General features: G+C 38.9%; 1 protein-coding gene across 7 annotated transcripts in view; it reads right to left on the bottom strand.

The window, feature by feature from the left end:
- The window catches only part of FOXP2 (forkhead box P2), a 334,810-nt gene that overhangs the window by 107,745 nt on the left and 210,025 nt on the right, over positions 1-17,040 (bottom strand). For 6 of the 7 annotated variants that reach the window (XM_033163382.1, XM_033163377.1, XM_033163379.1 and 3 more), the window contains one exon: positions 5,958-6,047. In XM_033163382.1, coding sequence (XP_033019273.1) covers positions 5,958-6,047 — 90 coding nt within the window. Of the gene's footprint in view, positions 1-4,031; positions 4,110-5,957; positions 6,048-17,040 lie in introns of those variants that run through there. The other variant, XM_033163381.1, reaches the window with a different exon arrangement.

Genomic DNA, 17,040 nt, shown 5'->3' with positions numbered 1-17,040 from the left:
TTCAGATTTTCCTGAATTCCCTCACTAGAAATTTTTGTATGGCCTCTCCAGTACCTACAATTAAACGGACTCAAGGAGTAAGAGGCTACCTTAGCCCAACAGCCAGATTTTGAGGGCAAGCTCCATACACATCTAAAAGTCTAGAACCAAAAGCACGTGAGCAGAAATTCAGCCCTCTATTGTGTGAACGTGTCATATGAACATTCACTTATTATTATGAGATTTTCCCCTTTCATAGCTATCCCAAAGGTCAGCTGAAGTTGTGTTTCTAAGTCTGCCAAATTTAATAATACTGACCTACATTAAAAGAGTTATTAGGATTACTGAGGTAATGTGTATTAAGCTCTTTAAAAACTCAGAGAGTTTTATACTTTATATTGTATATTTTTCCTTTTTTGGTAACTTTGGTATCAAAGATGCTTAAGGAAAACTATTTCCACTGTGCATGTGGTTTTTACCTTCAGTTTCCTTTTGAGGTTGCAGCACCAAAATTCAGGAGAGTTTAAAATGCACTTTTCCGTTTAATGGGAGAAGAGGCTGAGAATAAACCTTTGACAAAAGTGAGTCTATGGTTGGTACACATATAGAAGTTAAGTTCATGGTCAAATTCAGGGTGTTCAAGGCACAAGCCCTGCTTTAGCTAACACATTTTTGTTCAATAAAGCCTTAACACTCAGCAGCCAGTCCATCTATCACTGTTAGTTTGCTATCAACATAGCAATGTCCTAATGGGAACCATGATTCATTCTTCCAAAGCATTTATCTGTGGTCCAGTAAAAGATGATTTTTTAAAATTAAAGGCTCAATAGTTTAACTACTTTTAATGAACGTGCAGTACAAGTGACCACAGTGAAATGAATTTTCAAGAGAAGTACCAACATACTGCTTTGGAAGGAAGTCTGCACTTTTCTAGAAATATTTGATAGTGTTGTTTGATGCACATGATTTAACCCTCCCGCCCCCACAAAAAAACACAGGAAAGGGGCCCTTCTACAACTGCCATTGTGTAGGTTTACATTGTTTGCAGTAATTTTCAACTGATGGATTTGCCAACATAACCAAGCCCACTATCTGCTAGAAAATAAGAAAAAGACATGCATTGTATAGAACTTTCATTTAAATAAATACCACATTATATAAATCAGCTTTGCCTTTAAATAAAAACATGGTATACACAGGAGATGTGATGGCAAACATTACCTAATGCTCCCCATTTGCTTGCTGATGTGTGAGCCAGGTATAAAGTTTTATTAGGTTTTTTTATTAGACTTATAATGCAGTTCCAACCTGTCTCCATTTGCCAGATCAGTCAGTTGTGCCAAAACAGAGGAAATTAGAAACACACTAATATGAAACCCTTTAAGATGCTGATGTGCTATGCTGGTCCTCTTCGTTTACTTCAATCTGATCCTAAACCTGCTTACTTCTGAGAATCTTCTGCTGAGTTCATTGAGGAATACTTCTGGATTAAAACTCTTAACATTGGAATCTATATGCATATTTACTCAGAAGTAAGTTCCACTGTGTTCAATGGAGATTACACCCTAGCAAAAAATTAAGATTGTAAGAAGGGGTGCTTACAGGATTTTTTGGGCCCAGTTCACTCTGTATGTGAATTGGGATCTCCAGTCCAGCTGCAGAAGAGGACATAGATTTATATAAAATGTGGCATATGCTTGTGCTGTAGGTAAATGTATGTCCTTTTTTGCAGGTGGAGTTGAAGCCCTCAAAATAAATCAGTGGTTGCAAGCATCATAAAATGTGTAACAGAATGTGAACGAGTAAAGCTTTTCCTATAATTGTATTTCCATAGTAGAAAAACCTTTACCTGTTAGATTTCTGCCTATCACACACTTCTTAAAAAGCGCAAGAATCCTGCTTCCCTCATGCCAACCCTAAACCAAATACAAGGCTGCACTTCTATACCCACTGACCTAGGAGTGAGTTTTGCATTTTCATTGGGGAGCAGAGTGGGAGATTCTTTAACATCCACTTGCTTGTAGTAGCATTAGCAAAAAATATTTATAGGGAATACCTGATCTCAGATGAATGCACCACAGGAATGAGGCATCCTGGTTTATAGGAAAAACAGGGATTCCTATTGCCTGGTTTCCCAAAAACAGAGCTCTGATTTCACTCACTGACTAAAAACACTGAATGGTGACAATAGCCAGGCTTGGTCATCACACAGCAATCACTTAGAAGGGTATCTGCACATTTTGCTTCATAACTTTTAGAAGGGCCAGAGAACTGATCTTTTTTTTTAAATGAAAGATCAGTCTGGGGGCCTTGCAAGCTGTGGGTCCGGTAGATCAGTACCTTCTGTACCTGTCTTTTGGTAACCCTAATTCCCACAAACCCAGTTTGCACTATTAAATCCTCACTTAATGAGCCAAATTATTCACGAGTTTAGTGTGTTTGCACGCATCCCCTTCGCTCCTACTTCATTCACCCCTTTGTGTGAGCAGGGAACAAACCAGGAAGCCACAGCAAGCCACAGTTTCTTGTTACGTGTGAACCAGGAACCCTCCCCAGCAGGTTCTATCATGGTTAACAGCTTCTGTTCATGGGAATGGGGACGCAAAGCCAGAGCAAAGGGGCTGAGTGGTCTGGATTTGATTGTGCAAATGCAGCTACTGTGTTCAATGACATTTACAGTTTAATAAATGAGTATAGGATTGCAGCTTAAGACTGCACCAATCCTAGCACATCAGGCTTTTAAATGTTCTTTTAAAAATACAATTGCATCAGTGAAACACTGGAACAAGTCAACATTAAATGTGGCTTAACAAAAATAAAGGAAGTGTCACTATTTGTGACCCATGGGGTCACAAATTCAATATAAATTTCCACTACCCAACGAACAACACAGAGCTTTGTATTAGCAGTTAATATCAGAAATATATAAACCAGGAGAGGCAAACCTTTTTTAGCCTGAGGGCCATGTACTCTCATGAGAAAACATCTGGGAACCATATGCTGGGCATGGGCAGGGTCAGAGGTAAATGTGGGTGGGACTATAAAAAATAGTGAGGCAGGGAACAATAGATGTGACACCTACCTTTGTACAGTAGATTGCATTCTAGCCACACAAAAGTCAGAAGCTTCTACATTGTCACACCCATACATCTCTCCAATCTCCATGAAGGTAAGCAAGAGGCATTATCACAGTTCACAAGTACTTTCCAGCCACGCAAACACATTCAAGAATAGCAATGAGCAGGACTGGTGAGGGCTGTGGCTATGGTATAGGGATGTTGTCTAGAGACAGACTCAGTAGGCTAAGTTCAGGTTTTGTTATAAAATTCTCTATCCCCCCATGTGTGTCACAATTCAAATTATGTTATATGCATATAAATATGTTAAGTTAATTTCTTAACTTACTTAACTAGAAGACCAAGCTTAAGAGACAAATCAGAGTGTTAAAATATAACTGCATGTACTCAGAATTAGAAGTCAGTAAACTCTCTCCTTTATTTCTCATGATAGGGACAAAGTCTACCTCCCCTCTCCTCTGGAGCAGCTGTAAGGAGAAAGCAAGCTTTTACTTCTAATTTTGATTAACTCCAATTTAGTGTTACATTTCGATCCTAAACTATAGCAAACCTTAACTACGGTTTGCATAAACAATCTGAAGTTGGCTTCTTTCAAACAAACCCAGCCAGCAATGACCGTTTGTGAGGCCTGAATGCATCTACAAGCTGTGATTAATCAAAAATGAAAGAAAAATCTTAAAATCCCTCCTTGCAGCTGCACTAGAGGAGGAAGGCAGGGAAGCAGTCAACACCAGGACTCACTGTAGCTCATTTCCACTCAAATAAACCATGGTTTATCATGAAGTTCGAATGAAGACTTTTTGTTCTCTTTTTACATCATCTGTTATCCTTGGATAACAACTTCTGAATTCATTTTAACATCCTATTTGTTCAAGGAGTAATATTTGAAAGGCTGAAGTAAGGGCTACTTTGGATGCTACATTTTACGTAGTATTGCAGAGGCAACACTGGGAAAATCAGAGGCTCTTTACTCACATCTTTCATCCTGAAACAACAGCAAGGCTATCATCTTCGGCAGATAGAGTTCAGAGGTCCATAGAGCAACACAGTGATCTGTGAATGACCCAAGATAATCAGCAATGGATCTTCCATATGTGTATGGATCCACTGGAGTATGGTGTTACTTCACGTAGCACAAACAGGATGCCCTAATCCAGGGGCCTGAATCCCTGTCCCCATGCATGTCTAGCACAGAGCTGTATTACACCAGCCCTGAGAGAAAAGTACTCACATTTTCAAATAGTAACAAATATGTCTCCTCTTTCCAAGCAAAATTTCAGCAGCCCCTGGGGAAATGCCCACTTATTTATTTATGTTGTCTTCACTTGCCGTCAGTGGCAGCATCAACTGCCCAGAGTAACTGGGGCAACCAGTCAGATGGGCAGGGTACAAGTAATAAATTGTTGTTGTTGTTGTCGTCGTCATCATCATCATCACACCAAATGTAGCTATGCAACATTTTGACACAATCCCCATTCACCGCATGACTGGGTGGGATAATATACCTGACTAGCCAGCAAGGAGATAAATGCAGCAACCCAGGGGTTAAATGGCACGGAACCAAAGGAAAATAATGTTCTCAGGGTTGGGAAAGTCAGTATTTGTACAACTCTAAAAGCTTTTTTCCCTTTTGGATAGGGTTCAAATCCCCTCCCCCTGAATCACCAATTACTAGTTTCCACATAAAATATTTGCCATCCCTAGTAATATCCTATTTTCTACTTCTCATTTTGGTCCCACATGGAAGTTGTCAAAAATCACCTCTGCACAGCAGCGTTCCATGTGGCAACTTTAAGCATCTCAAAACAATTTCGCTGGCAGCGCAAGCTCCCCACCCCACTACCACCAGCCACATGAACTGCATGGCACCAGCATAAAGAGACTCCCTGTGATTACGGCTAACCACATGGTTAGTGGCTTTCGAACATTTCAAATATCACATGAAGCATAGTCACCTAGAAGTCATTTTTGGCAGCCTGCATGCAGTGCCTGTAACATTTCAATCAGCCTTTGGTTTAAAAGAAAGTGAAACACTGAATTTACTCAAATGCCTGTTTAGATACAATGGCATCAGCTTGAAAACTTTCTCTATACTTATGAGGGAAGCAAAAAAAGCATGGGTTGTATTGTGAGAGGAAGAACAACGTTATTACTATTCGTAGGAATATATGCACACCTTAAGAATCTTCAATTTTTCAGCAGTGAAATAACAAATATTTGGTTCACATAAAACAAGTCAGAACTAGCATTTGACAGCAGGGCCTGGTTCCACTCCTTTTGCTAAGTCACCTAAGTCATTTATAAACAACCATAAAAGCGAAACAAAAAGCCACCACTATCCTCATCGGATTAACAAGATTTATATTTATAATCTGTATGCATTTTTCTATTAAATATTATGAACAATAGCTTAAGCACATGATAAAAACATTATTTATGGATCTTTACAAAATATGAAAAGAGGGCGGGTGAACCCTTAACACACAACCAGTTCGATAAAATACATCCTTCTAATAGCAGGAGGGGTTGCTCTTTGCATATTCAGATAATTGTTCTGAAAGCTTTCCATCTCCTGAAAAATTGGCACTTTACAAGCAAGTGTTCAGAGTGAAGAATGTGCACGAAATTCCCCAGCTATCTGTAGTAAGATTATTTGTATAGCGCCTATTGGACCCGAGATTGTTCAGCTTCACTCTGTGTGACCTTTTAAGCCACTACAAGCTTCTATAAAAGGGGTTCTTCTTGCGTAGTAACGTTTCTTAATAAATTACAGTTCTAATAGTAAGGCTAAAGCCTTTTGCAAAAATGTACATATGCAAGAATACAACAAGGTATACCTATATTTAGGTGTGCTTGAGTGCTACAGCAATTAGGTCTCAGATGTAAAGTTGATTTACTAACCTGCAATGGTCTCTGTTTATCACTGCTCTTGGGAGATTTCAGCCCAGTTGTCGTTTGCTGTAAAAGCAGCTGTCTGGCTGCTTGCAAAGCCTGCAAGTAAATACAATATCAAGGTAAATAATTTTTGAACATTTAATTGAAAATGTTATTGCTTGTAACTTACCCCATGTTAACTTTCAAGCATAATTTGATCTTCCCTTATACAATCTGAAAACAGAAGACTTCCCATTTTCTTTAAACATACCAAGAAAATTCCACAGAAAGTACTTATGCGAGATATTGTGAAAAAGTATATATGTGCAACAAATCCTCAAGGAAATAGCAATTAATTTGTATAAAGTGCTTGAAGAGGAAAAATCATAAACCGCATCAATAGCCTCATCTCCACAAGGAACTTGTCTTTAAGTGTTCAGCTAAAATGCTCACACCCTTGTAAATCATCATTCAATTTGCATTTTCATATTCAATTTTAAGCAAAAGCAGTAGACTCAAGTGTTACCGGAAGCTGTAATTAAATTTGACGAATCAACATCAGATTATCTTGAAAGTGAATTAATAAGGATATTCACTGAAGATTAAAAACACTTTTTTGTACTTACAATTCAAGGGGAAACCTCTCGTTTGACAAAATAAAGTGGAGTTTTAATGCCAAATAAAATTAAGAGGCTTTCATTTGCATTCTTCGTAAACTCTGAGAACAAAGAAATCACTACCTAGCCAATCAGATTAGCTTCTGTGGGTGATAGCACTGCAATCAAAATATAGCATTAAAAAAATCTTTTCATTTGAATTAAGTAAACAAAACTGAGCACAAGAGAGAGATGCCAATTACCAGGAAAATAGCTAACTTTAAATGTGGTCTACACAAGCGGAGCAACTAATGTGGATAGTAAAGTCTTTTCTCTTTCTCTCTTCAAAACCAACTATAAGAAACTATTAAGACTCCTTCATTCACTTTTCTATCATATAGCAAATCCATTGAGTTTGCTACTTTGTGATCTGAAAATATTAAAACTACATCCCCCCCCCCCCCCGTAGAACTGGCACAGAAAACTATTTGCAAATACAGAGAAATGATTACTTGAACAGTATGCACCCTAAAATTGCCAAACTAGTAAAGAAGGTATAGTTTTGATTAGACTCAAATGAGCTGCTTTTTTTAAAGATAGTTTCCAGTAGCCATGACAACAGTTGCTTTGACAAGATGTGCATATGGCATTACACTGCCAGCTGGTATGAACAATGTTTGAACTACTGCATTGAGATGCTGAGCAAACAGAAAAAGTTGCCACGTCTTAACCCTCAGGGAAAGCAGTCATCCCCTGATCAATTATGAAAAGACAGAGAGAGGGCTGCTACAGTCTGGCTCCATACAAGTTTTCTGAGAAAGCACGCAGACACAGCAAACCAAAGTAAACAAACTGCACGCACTATCGCCAGCTCCTAAGAACACAGATTTGTCCGCCTGTAAAAGGCACCAGTCCATGGCTGAAGCATGCCCACAACAATCCTCTTGCTGTTTTCTTGGATTTTTCAAGTAATAGCAGACCAGCATGAGCCCTACGAAACCACCCTAGCTTGCTTTAAATTCAAGTGTAACAGATTTTAAAAGAGGATCTCACTGACAAAGCTTGCTGAGGAAAAGCAGGCCTCTTATTTATTCCTGAGCCTAAAGAGATGTCTGCCTATATTAAGCCAAAAAATATTTTAGAATGCAGAGTGGTAGCTATAGGTTTACAGTAGTACTGTGGAGGCTTGGAAGCACCATCCAGGGGATGGACTGCGGGCTTTTAGGAGAAGAATATGGCCAAGGTTGTATCCCAGGCTATGTACACATTTGCAGCTTAAAACACCATGAGGATGTTTCCCCTGTTTCAAGTCACATTTGCATCTTGCAAAGCAAAGAGGGGAAAGAGGTGTCTGTACCTGATGCACATTACCTGTTTGCTATCCCCACCTGTGGAAATCTCCCCCATAACACCTATTCATGAAGCTGTCATATGTGCACGTGCACCTATGTGCTGGTATCTCAATTGTACACCCCTTGACTTTGCTGCATACAACGCACAACGCACGCGCCATGTGTCATATGCAGCAACGCATGCGTTGCTGTCTACGGCGCATGTGTGCCGCGGCGCTCCATAGCGGCGCCGGCGGGCGGACAGGCCCCGAGCGTGCGTCGCTGTGTGCCGCGCTGCTCTATAGTGGTGCTGGCGGGCAGGCCACGGGGCACAGCAGCCTCACTCCGCAGCTTGCTCAGAGGCTGCTGAGCACGTTTGCGAGCAGGCTGTGGGCAAGGCTGCCTCGCTCCGCGGCTTGCTCGGGGCCCGCTGGCGGGGCTCGGCTTGGGCTGGAGGGGTGCGCCAAGTGTCACCCCCTCTCCCCTGGAACCCAGGGTGCCCCGCCCCCATCTCGCTATGCCACTGCTTGGCTTAACTGCAAAGTGAATATGGCTTACGTCTTCTAATTAGATGGAAGGGGGAAATGCACCAAACAGTGGCATTTCTCAAGAAGCTACAGCATCGATATGGATGTGGCTAATATTGTGTGTATGTGGCTTCCAAACCAAGCAATGGAGCACACTTGATGCAGAGTAAATTGTAATGTGCACACAACCTCTGACAGCTTCTCATTCCGTCCCTTTGATCTGGTACAATGGTTTACAGCACTTCCTGGTTTGCAAAACGAGCCAGTCTCAGCAATGTGCACGTAAGAAATGAAAGTAGAACAACCATGGAACATGCCCCTATTAGGAAGCTGCCTTACACTGAAAAAGATCATTGGTCCATCTGGCTCAGTACTTCTCTCATCTGGTGCCCTCCAGATGTTTTGGGCTACAACTCTTATCATTCCTGACCACTGGTCATGCTGGTTGTGGCTGATGGAATTTGTAGTTCAGAACATTTGGGAGACACCAGGGTGTGGAAAGATGCTCTACCACTGACAGGAAGTACATCTCAAGGTTATCGGAAGGGTTTCCTAACTGGAGCCCCAAGGATTGAACCTGGGATATTTTATATGCAAAAGGAGCACCCTTCTCCTATCTTAAACTTGTGTGTTCAACTGCTAAATGCATATTAAAATGCTAAAGTTGTATGAAAGGGTATCTTAGAAATGGTGACAACTGGAATACTTTGAGAAGTACAGATTGTGGTTGTAGACTCTTGGTCTGGTCTTTGTTTAAATGTTTTTGTTGTGGGGGTTGTTTCTACTTTTTTGTATCTCTATTTTGGATCTTATGATTTATTTGGGAGTTGTTCCAATTTGGTTGTGTTTTCTCCTGATGTTTTATTAATTGTTTGTGGCTGCTTTTGTTATGTTGTAATGTATTTTTTCATGCTATAAGCAACTTTGAGCGAGGTTTGAACTATGGAAAGGTGACAAATAAAATTATGCAAGTATGTATGATAAACAAATAGAGATGAGTACCTTAAATTCTCCTTTTGTCAATTCACTTACTCATGTTAAATCCATGATAAATGAATGAGCTATGAACGATGTATGGAATTTGTCACTGCTTAGCATATGATGGAGTTAGTGCAGCTTTCAAAACTGAGGATAACTTGATTTAGTAAGACTTGTGTATCATTTAAGTATCATATACTTAAAAGGGGGGGCTCAACAGAATTTACAGTATTTCTAATGTAAGAAAACATGAGAAAAGCATTAAAACTGTACATAATATCAGTAAACACACACTAAACCCTGGATTGAGTAGCTATGGTATCATTCAAGCTGCCCATAAGCCCGGAAGAATAAAAATGATTTTCCTGGTGCAAAAATGATAGTTAACTTGGCGCCAGACACGCCATCCTGGGGAAAGCGCTCCAAAGTCCAGGGCTGCACTATTACTGAGAAGGTCCAGTCTCCCATTCTGTAAATTTATATAAAGATCTGTTGGCCCTTTAACACTATTAGCAAAAACTTGCAAAATGGGTTGATGAAACAAATTGCAACTTTTCACGGAAAACGAGCAGTTTAGAAATGAGTAGCAGTTTAGAGGTTTGTGAGGTGGTCATGTCCAAATTCCAAAAACATCTGTGTGGAATTAAGTAGCATTTTTACTTAACAAAGTAATCTAATTCAGTAAAAGTATGGAACATGTGACAGCTTAAAACAATAAAGCCACTGAGGATTTGGATTAAAGTAACAATACCATTCTGGACAACAGGTGTCCAGAATAGGCAATATTACACAAAATATTGATCATGTGGCTTTGGGAACACATTGCTGCACACCATTTATGGGTAAATATTGCCAGTGACTTCTAAACTTGTAAGCAACATAACAAATAAACTGATATACTCTTGATAATTGTAAAATCTTAAACAGATAATAATATATTTAACCAGGTATGTAAATCTTAGGAGCCAGTGTGATTCTCTGGATTTTACAGCTAAGTGTTGCTGAGATTCTGTGTATACATACAAGTTCCTGTTATGTGCATATTCAGGAGCTACATTTTTACATGTTTTAATTACACCTCTTTTTTGGTGTTAAGCAGGACTGAAATTGCTTAATATATACAAATTAATTTATTGTTTCATAAACAAGTTGTTTGCTTCCTTTAAAAAAATATATAAAAGAAAACAGATGTCATTCATATTGTTTCGTTAAAAACAGGAATGTTTAACCTATCAGCCTGTTGCATTTGAGATGTTAAAATGAAAAATGACATCTATGGCCATTAATATCTTCAATGTATAAACAGCACAGCGTGACACATTCTTGAGAGCTGAAGGCTACAAAATCTCTCTGAAACATAAATAACAAAGCACTCAGAATCATATTTGATGTTGATATTCATCTCTGCTGCCTGGGCTCCTTATGAAAATAGATGCAGCCCAAATGGATCTCCTATAATTGGTTTCAGATAGCGGGGTCAGAAGAAATACGATACAAGAAACTATTACATGGAACAGGCGAAACAAGAATGTTTATACAAGCACTACCCTGTTAAACTGACAATGGGCGTATACTTTACAGATAACCAGAAGGAAGAAAGGGGGGGGGGAGACTTGTCACGAGAGATTATTTTTATTCTCCATTTTGTTGCGGAATATTTTAACTTTTACTATATAATGTAAAAATAAGCTCTTTTAAGCAAGAATGGCGCAAGATGTCTCAAACCACTTGGAAACAGTGACCAGAACACTATCAAATTCAGCATCTATGTGAGTGAATAATTGACCAGAAAGTTGAATACCAGTCAAATTTAATTTAAAAGGGGGTATTTTCAGGTGGTGGTGGGGAAAGAGGATTAGTTTTATGAACTCATACAGCTGCCTTATACTGAGTCACATCATGGGTCCATCTAACTCAGGGCTGATCTGCATTAAGGTGGGTTTTTAAACCAGTATTTTTGCTTCTTGCCTGCTTGGTGATGCGCTCTCTCTCTCTCTCTCTCTCTCTCTCATGCATGCTTATATTGATACCACTACTTCTAAGCCTTTACTCTGGGATTCCTGAGACTAGTTTTATGCTGACTTTTTAGAGTTTTTGCATTACTGCGCATGTACACTGCTACTACTGGTATCAGTGGGAGTGGCTTCATTCCTGCAGAACTGGTTCAGCAGCCTTTGCCCCACCCTCATTTTGACCTTACAGGGCATCTGTGTGGAGGAAGCGTGATCTCCCATTTCATTCCCACTGACCATTGAGTCATGTTAATGACAGTCATACAGAGAAGAAAGTCCTGGTTGTTACTTTGCAGTGTGCTCCAAATACAAGAATGACTTTAAAGAGCAATGACTGTGAGCAAGTGGGAAACCCAGCAACAAAGAATCACAGCCTGAGTGACAAAGCAGTAAGGAAAAAAAACTAAAGCATCCAGAACGGTTCAAAAGATTCTACAAAATGGCAGCCAAAAATGATCAAAGAATGTTAGGTGTTTCTTTTTTCAACAATTCAGAAAAAATACAAGTGAGGTCCCCATAGGAAAATAATGCAGTTTATTCCTGTGGTTCCCGGAAGGGGGAAATGTGGAAGAAAAAGGTGCACAAGCAGCAGGGATGACCGCAGCCTGGAGAGGATTGTCAGGAAAGGGCCATTCAAACGTGTTGGGGACTTTCACAAGGCATGGACTGAGGCTGGAGTTAGTGCATCCAGAGCCACCACACACAGACGGATGCTGGAGATGGGCTTCAGATGTCGTATTCCTCTTGTCAAGCCACTCCTGAACAAGAAACGTCAGAAGCGTCTTACCTGGGCTACAGAAAAAAAGAACTGGTCTGTTGCTCAGTGGTCTCAAGTCCTCTTTTCTGATGAGAACAACTTTTGCATCTCATTTGGAAACCAAGGACCCAGAGTCTGGAGGAAGAATGGGGAGGCACACAACGCCAGATGCTTATAGTCCAGTGTGAAGTTTCCACAGTCTGTGTTGATTTGGGGAGCCATGTCATCTGCTGGTGTTGGTCCACTGTGCTTTATTAAGTCCGGGGTCAATGCAGTCATCTACCAGGAGATTTTGGAGCATTTCATGCTTCCTTCTGCAGTTGAGCCTTATGGGGATGCTGACTTCATTTTCCAGGAGGACTTGGCATCTGCCCACACTGCCAAAAGTACCAAAACCTGGTTCAATGCCCATGGGATTACTGTGCTTGATTGGCCAGCAAACCCACCTGACCTGAACCCCATAGAGAATCTATGGGGCATTGTCAAGAGAAAGATGAGAGATATGAGACCAAGCAATGCAGAAGAGCTGAGGGCCGCTATTGAAGCATCTTGGTCTTTCATAACACCTCAGCAGTGCCACAGCCTGATAGCATCCATGCCATGCCGCATTGCGGCAGTAATTGATGCAAAAGGGGCCCAAACCAAGTACTGAGTACATATGCATGCTTCTACTTTTCAGAGGTCCACTATTGTTCTATTTGCAATCCTTGTTTTGATGATTTCATTTAATATTCTAATTTTCTGAGATTGTGAATTTGGGGTTTTCATCAGCTGTACGCCACAATCATCACAATTATGACAAATAAAGGCTTGACATCTCTCGCTTTGCATGTCATGAGTCTATCTCATATGTTAGTTTCACCTTTTAAGTTGAATTCCTGAAATAAATGAACTTTTCCACGATATTCTATTTTTTTTAGTATAACCTGTACATCAGTCTTAATAATACAAGATGTTGGAAAGTTACTCACACTCAACAATTATTTTCACACACTACAACTTAGTAACTGCAGCATAGAGGACAAAAAGGGATAATGTTTTAGAATGGTTAGACAAACTAAAAAACCAACACTACACTGAGTTGATGCCATTCCCCGAGGGTTCTTCAAAAATTCAAACATGAAATTGTCTATCAAAAGATAAACAACACACACACACACACTCCATAACATTAGAAGGCAAACAATCTTCTTCAAAAGGAGCTAGAAAATTTGGGGTCTGTTGGCCTAACCCAGCATCCCTCAATCTGGTGCCCTCTAGATATTTGAACTACAATTTCCATTAAACCCAGCCAGCATGACCAATGGTCATAGATGATGGAGAGTTGTAGTCTAAAACATTTTAAGTGTACCATGTTTGGGAAACCTGGAGTAATCACTATCCCAAGTAGAGATGTGAAGGCCCACAAAAAAATGGATTTTTTTGGGGGGGGTAACCGTTTTTTCCCTAAAGCCTTTTTGTTTTTTCCGGAAAATTGGAAAAATTGAAAAAAGAAAAAATAGATTATGGAATATTTTATTTTAACATGATGAACAAAATATTTTAAGATAAATCATTTCTAAAAAATATGTATGGTATCAGATTATTCTAATTTCTGCGAGGACAAGCAAGTCCTAGGTTACAAACTGAACTCTCCAATGCAAGAACAAGATACATTTCTTCCTTTAGGAGGTGCTGTTGTCACCAGAAAAGAAAAAGGTTTCAGTTTTGTTTTTGCATGTGTGTGGTATGCATTGATTCTGTTCCTCTTCACTAGGCCTCAAAGCACTGGAAGAAAATATAGAACAACAAAAAGGGCCTGAAAGTATATACTTAATTTAAAAAAGTAAGAGTTTTCATTTACCTGATTCCAGAAAACTGAATCATTTAGCTACATTAGTTTATAACCTTTGTGTAAATAATAATTTAATTTCTACTAATCTGGTCTTTTACTTCCCTCCACCACTACCATAGATTAATGGCTTCTTGCAAACTAACTAACCATTAAATTATTTTTCTTTCTTCCCTCAGGAAAATGGTGAGACCAACATCTAGCATATGGAAGCATTTTCACATTACAAGTTCCTCTGAGAAGAAAAATGTGATTTGCAAATATTGTCAGATGGAATATGCATTTCCAAATGCTACCAGGATGACAAAACACATTCTTGTATGTAACAAGTGTCCTGTAGATATTAAAAAATTCTTCTTGGATCTAAGTGAAGAGGACCACAATGATGAAAATCACATAGTTTTTTTCAACGTTCTCGTTCAAGAAGTCCTCTTTCTACTCCATCTGTAATATCGGCAGCAACACAAAGTGTTGTCCCATCAGCAGCATCTTCAAGTGAACAGATACTGAAGACAGCTGCATCCAAAAACTATTCAATTAATTCATTTGTAGACAAGATGACACCTGAAGATCAGGAAAAAATGATCAAGTTCTTGCAAGAGCAATATATTCTTCTGGAACACCATTTTCAATAACTGAAAATACATACTGGCAAGAAGCATTAAAATTACTAAGACCATCATACCATTTGGCCAGCGGACATTCTTTGAGCAAGCCTCTTTTGGAGTCGGAATATGAACGTGTAATGGAATCTGTGCAAAGAAAAATTAATAAAGCACTGTGTCTTGCACTACTTACAGATGGATGGACAAATGTGAGAGGAGAAGGAATTATAAATTTTGTTATAACACCTCAACCATTTTTTTACAAAAGCATTGAAACAGGAGAGAATAGACATACTGCAGAGTATATCAGCTGTAAAATATGTGAAGTCCTACAGAAAATTGGGAGTGGTAAAGTATTTGCTTTGCTGACTGACAATGCCAGCAATATGAAAGCAGCATGGGAGATCATAATGGATAAGTATCCACATATTACTGCAATAGGATGGGCTAAATTTGCTTCTTAATGGTATTATGAAACTGGACACCCTTCAAAGGATCTATAGACAAGCAAAAGAAGTTATAAAAACATGTAAAAGGTGCTCATATTGTAGCTGCAGTTTTCAAGAAGAAGCAAGTAGAAAAAAATGCAAAGAATAAAATAGTGACACTGAAGCTCTGTAGTAAAACACGGTGGGCTGGAGTGGTGATCTCCTTTATAAGTTTACTAAAAAACAAAGAAGCTCTTCAAGAAACAGTAATAGTTGAAGATCTTAAAGTACCCAGGAGTGTAAGAAACACTGTTCTTGATCAGGAAGTCTTCTGGGTTCAGCTGCAAAATTCCCTGAAGATTCTAAAGCCAATTGCTGCAGCAATCACTGCATCTGAATCAGATAGTGCACTTTTGTCAGAAATTCCTTATCTAATGACAAAGATAAAAACAACTGTTTTTGAACATCTCAGTATATCGCCACTTACAACTATAGAAGAAAGTAAAGTGAAAGATTTTATTTTAAAAAGGGAAGAATTTTGTTGCCATCCAATTCATTCTGCTGCAAATCTGCTGTATCCAAGATTCAAAGGTGACAATATAAGTGATGATAGCACTGTTACTGCATTTGACTGGATTACAAAACAAGTATCACATTTAGGACTTGATGTTGGGAAGGTACTTTCAAATGTTGCAGAATATAGAACATCTTCAGGGATTTGGTCCAGGAATGCAATCTGGGATTCTGCCAAACATATTCCTCCTGCAACATGGTGGCAAGGTCTTTGTACAACACAGCTTCTGACTCCTCTTGCTTCTCGCCTTCTTCAGATTCCTCCATCTTCTGCAGCATGTGAAAGAATCTGGTCTATGTTGGGAAACACTCACACTAAATCAAGAAATAAGCTGACATGTGAAAGGGTAGAGAAGCTTGTTTCAATCCGAGCAAACCTTCAGTTTTTAGAAGTCCATAATAACTGTGATAATGACAGACACAACAGAGTAGATGCAGAAGCAGAGACTGAAACTGATACTGATCATTACAGCTCAGAAAATGATTCTGATTAAATTTCATTAAAACTTAGTCCCACTTCCTTCTTCAGTTCTTTTTATGAGAATGTTTTTTTTAATACTGTGGAGAGGAAATATGAATAATTGTTACTTCTGGATTTTCAAAAATTGTTTTGTGGAGGTTTTTTGTTCCACATAAACTAGTAAACAGTTCAGGAGATTGTTGCTCCATTTGTTACAAATACAAATAAATATTATTTTAAAAGTAAATTCTGTTTGTAATAATTGTTTGGATACACTATATTTTTAATATGCTAGTTGTGACAATTTTATGCCCATTAAAATTGTCCATAGTTATATTTTATGTTCCTAAAGTAACAGAATGACTTTCAATCTGGAAAAGAAAAAGAAGTGCTAATGTAGCATTTTTTCCAATTTTTCCAAAAAAATTCATTTCCCCCCGAAAAATCCCAGGTTTTTTCCTGAGCTTCAAAATTTCCAGAAATTTTACATCTCTAATCCCAAGTAAATACTATGAAAAGTAGTGCAGTCAAAACATGTACAATAGCCCACAAAACTTGCAATTTATCGTAAGCAGAGCCCTGCTGGATGAGGTCAAAGGTCCATTTAGCTTTTCTGACATTTTCCTAACTTAATTTCTGCATTATATTTTAGCTTTCACATAATGTAAAAGCCACTTCCAGAAATATAGTGGATACAGTGCAAGTTTACTGCTTGTTTCCATGTAATAGGCTTCTAGAAAAAAAGTCTGCAAATAACATGGAAATGAGTGCTAACCTTGAGCTATATTCCACTATATTTCTGGAAGTGGTTTTTATGTTGTGTGAAAGCTAAAATATAATGTGGAAATTAGAAGTTAGGGAAATGTCAGGAAAATTGAATAATCTGCTGTGTGAATGCAGCCTGACAGAGGGAAAACAGATGCCATACTAGAATCAATATGGTGTCTGTAAAGGAGAGCTTTTAGAATAGACAGATGACAGGTTTCAGCAACAGATCTGTTGAACTGGTGTG

This window comes from Lacerta agilis, chromosome 10 (genome assembly GCF_009819535.1).
Source record: "Lacerta agilis isolate rLacAgi1 chromosome 10, rLacAgi1.pri, whole genome shotgun sequence".
Classification (NCBI taxonomy): domain Eukaryota; kingdom Metazoa; phylum Chordata; class Lepidosauria; order Squamata; family Lacertidae; genus Lacerta; species Lacerta agilis.
This window is presented reverse-complemented; position numbering and strand designations above follow the sequence as displayed.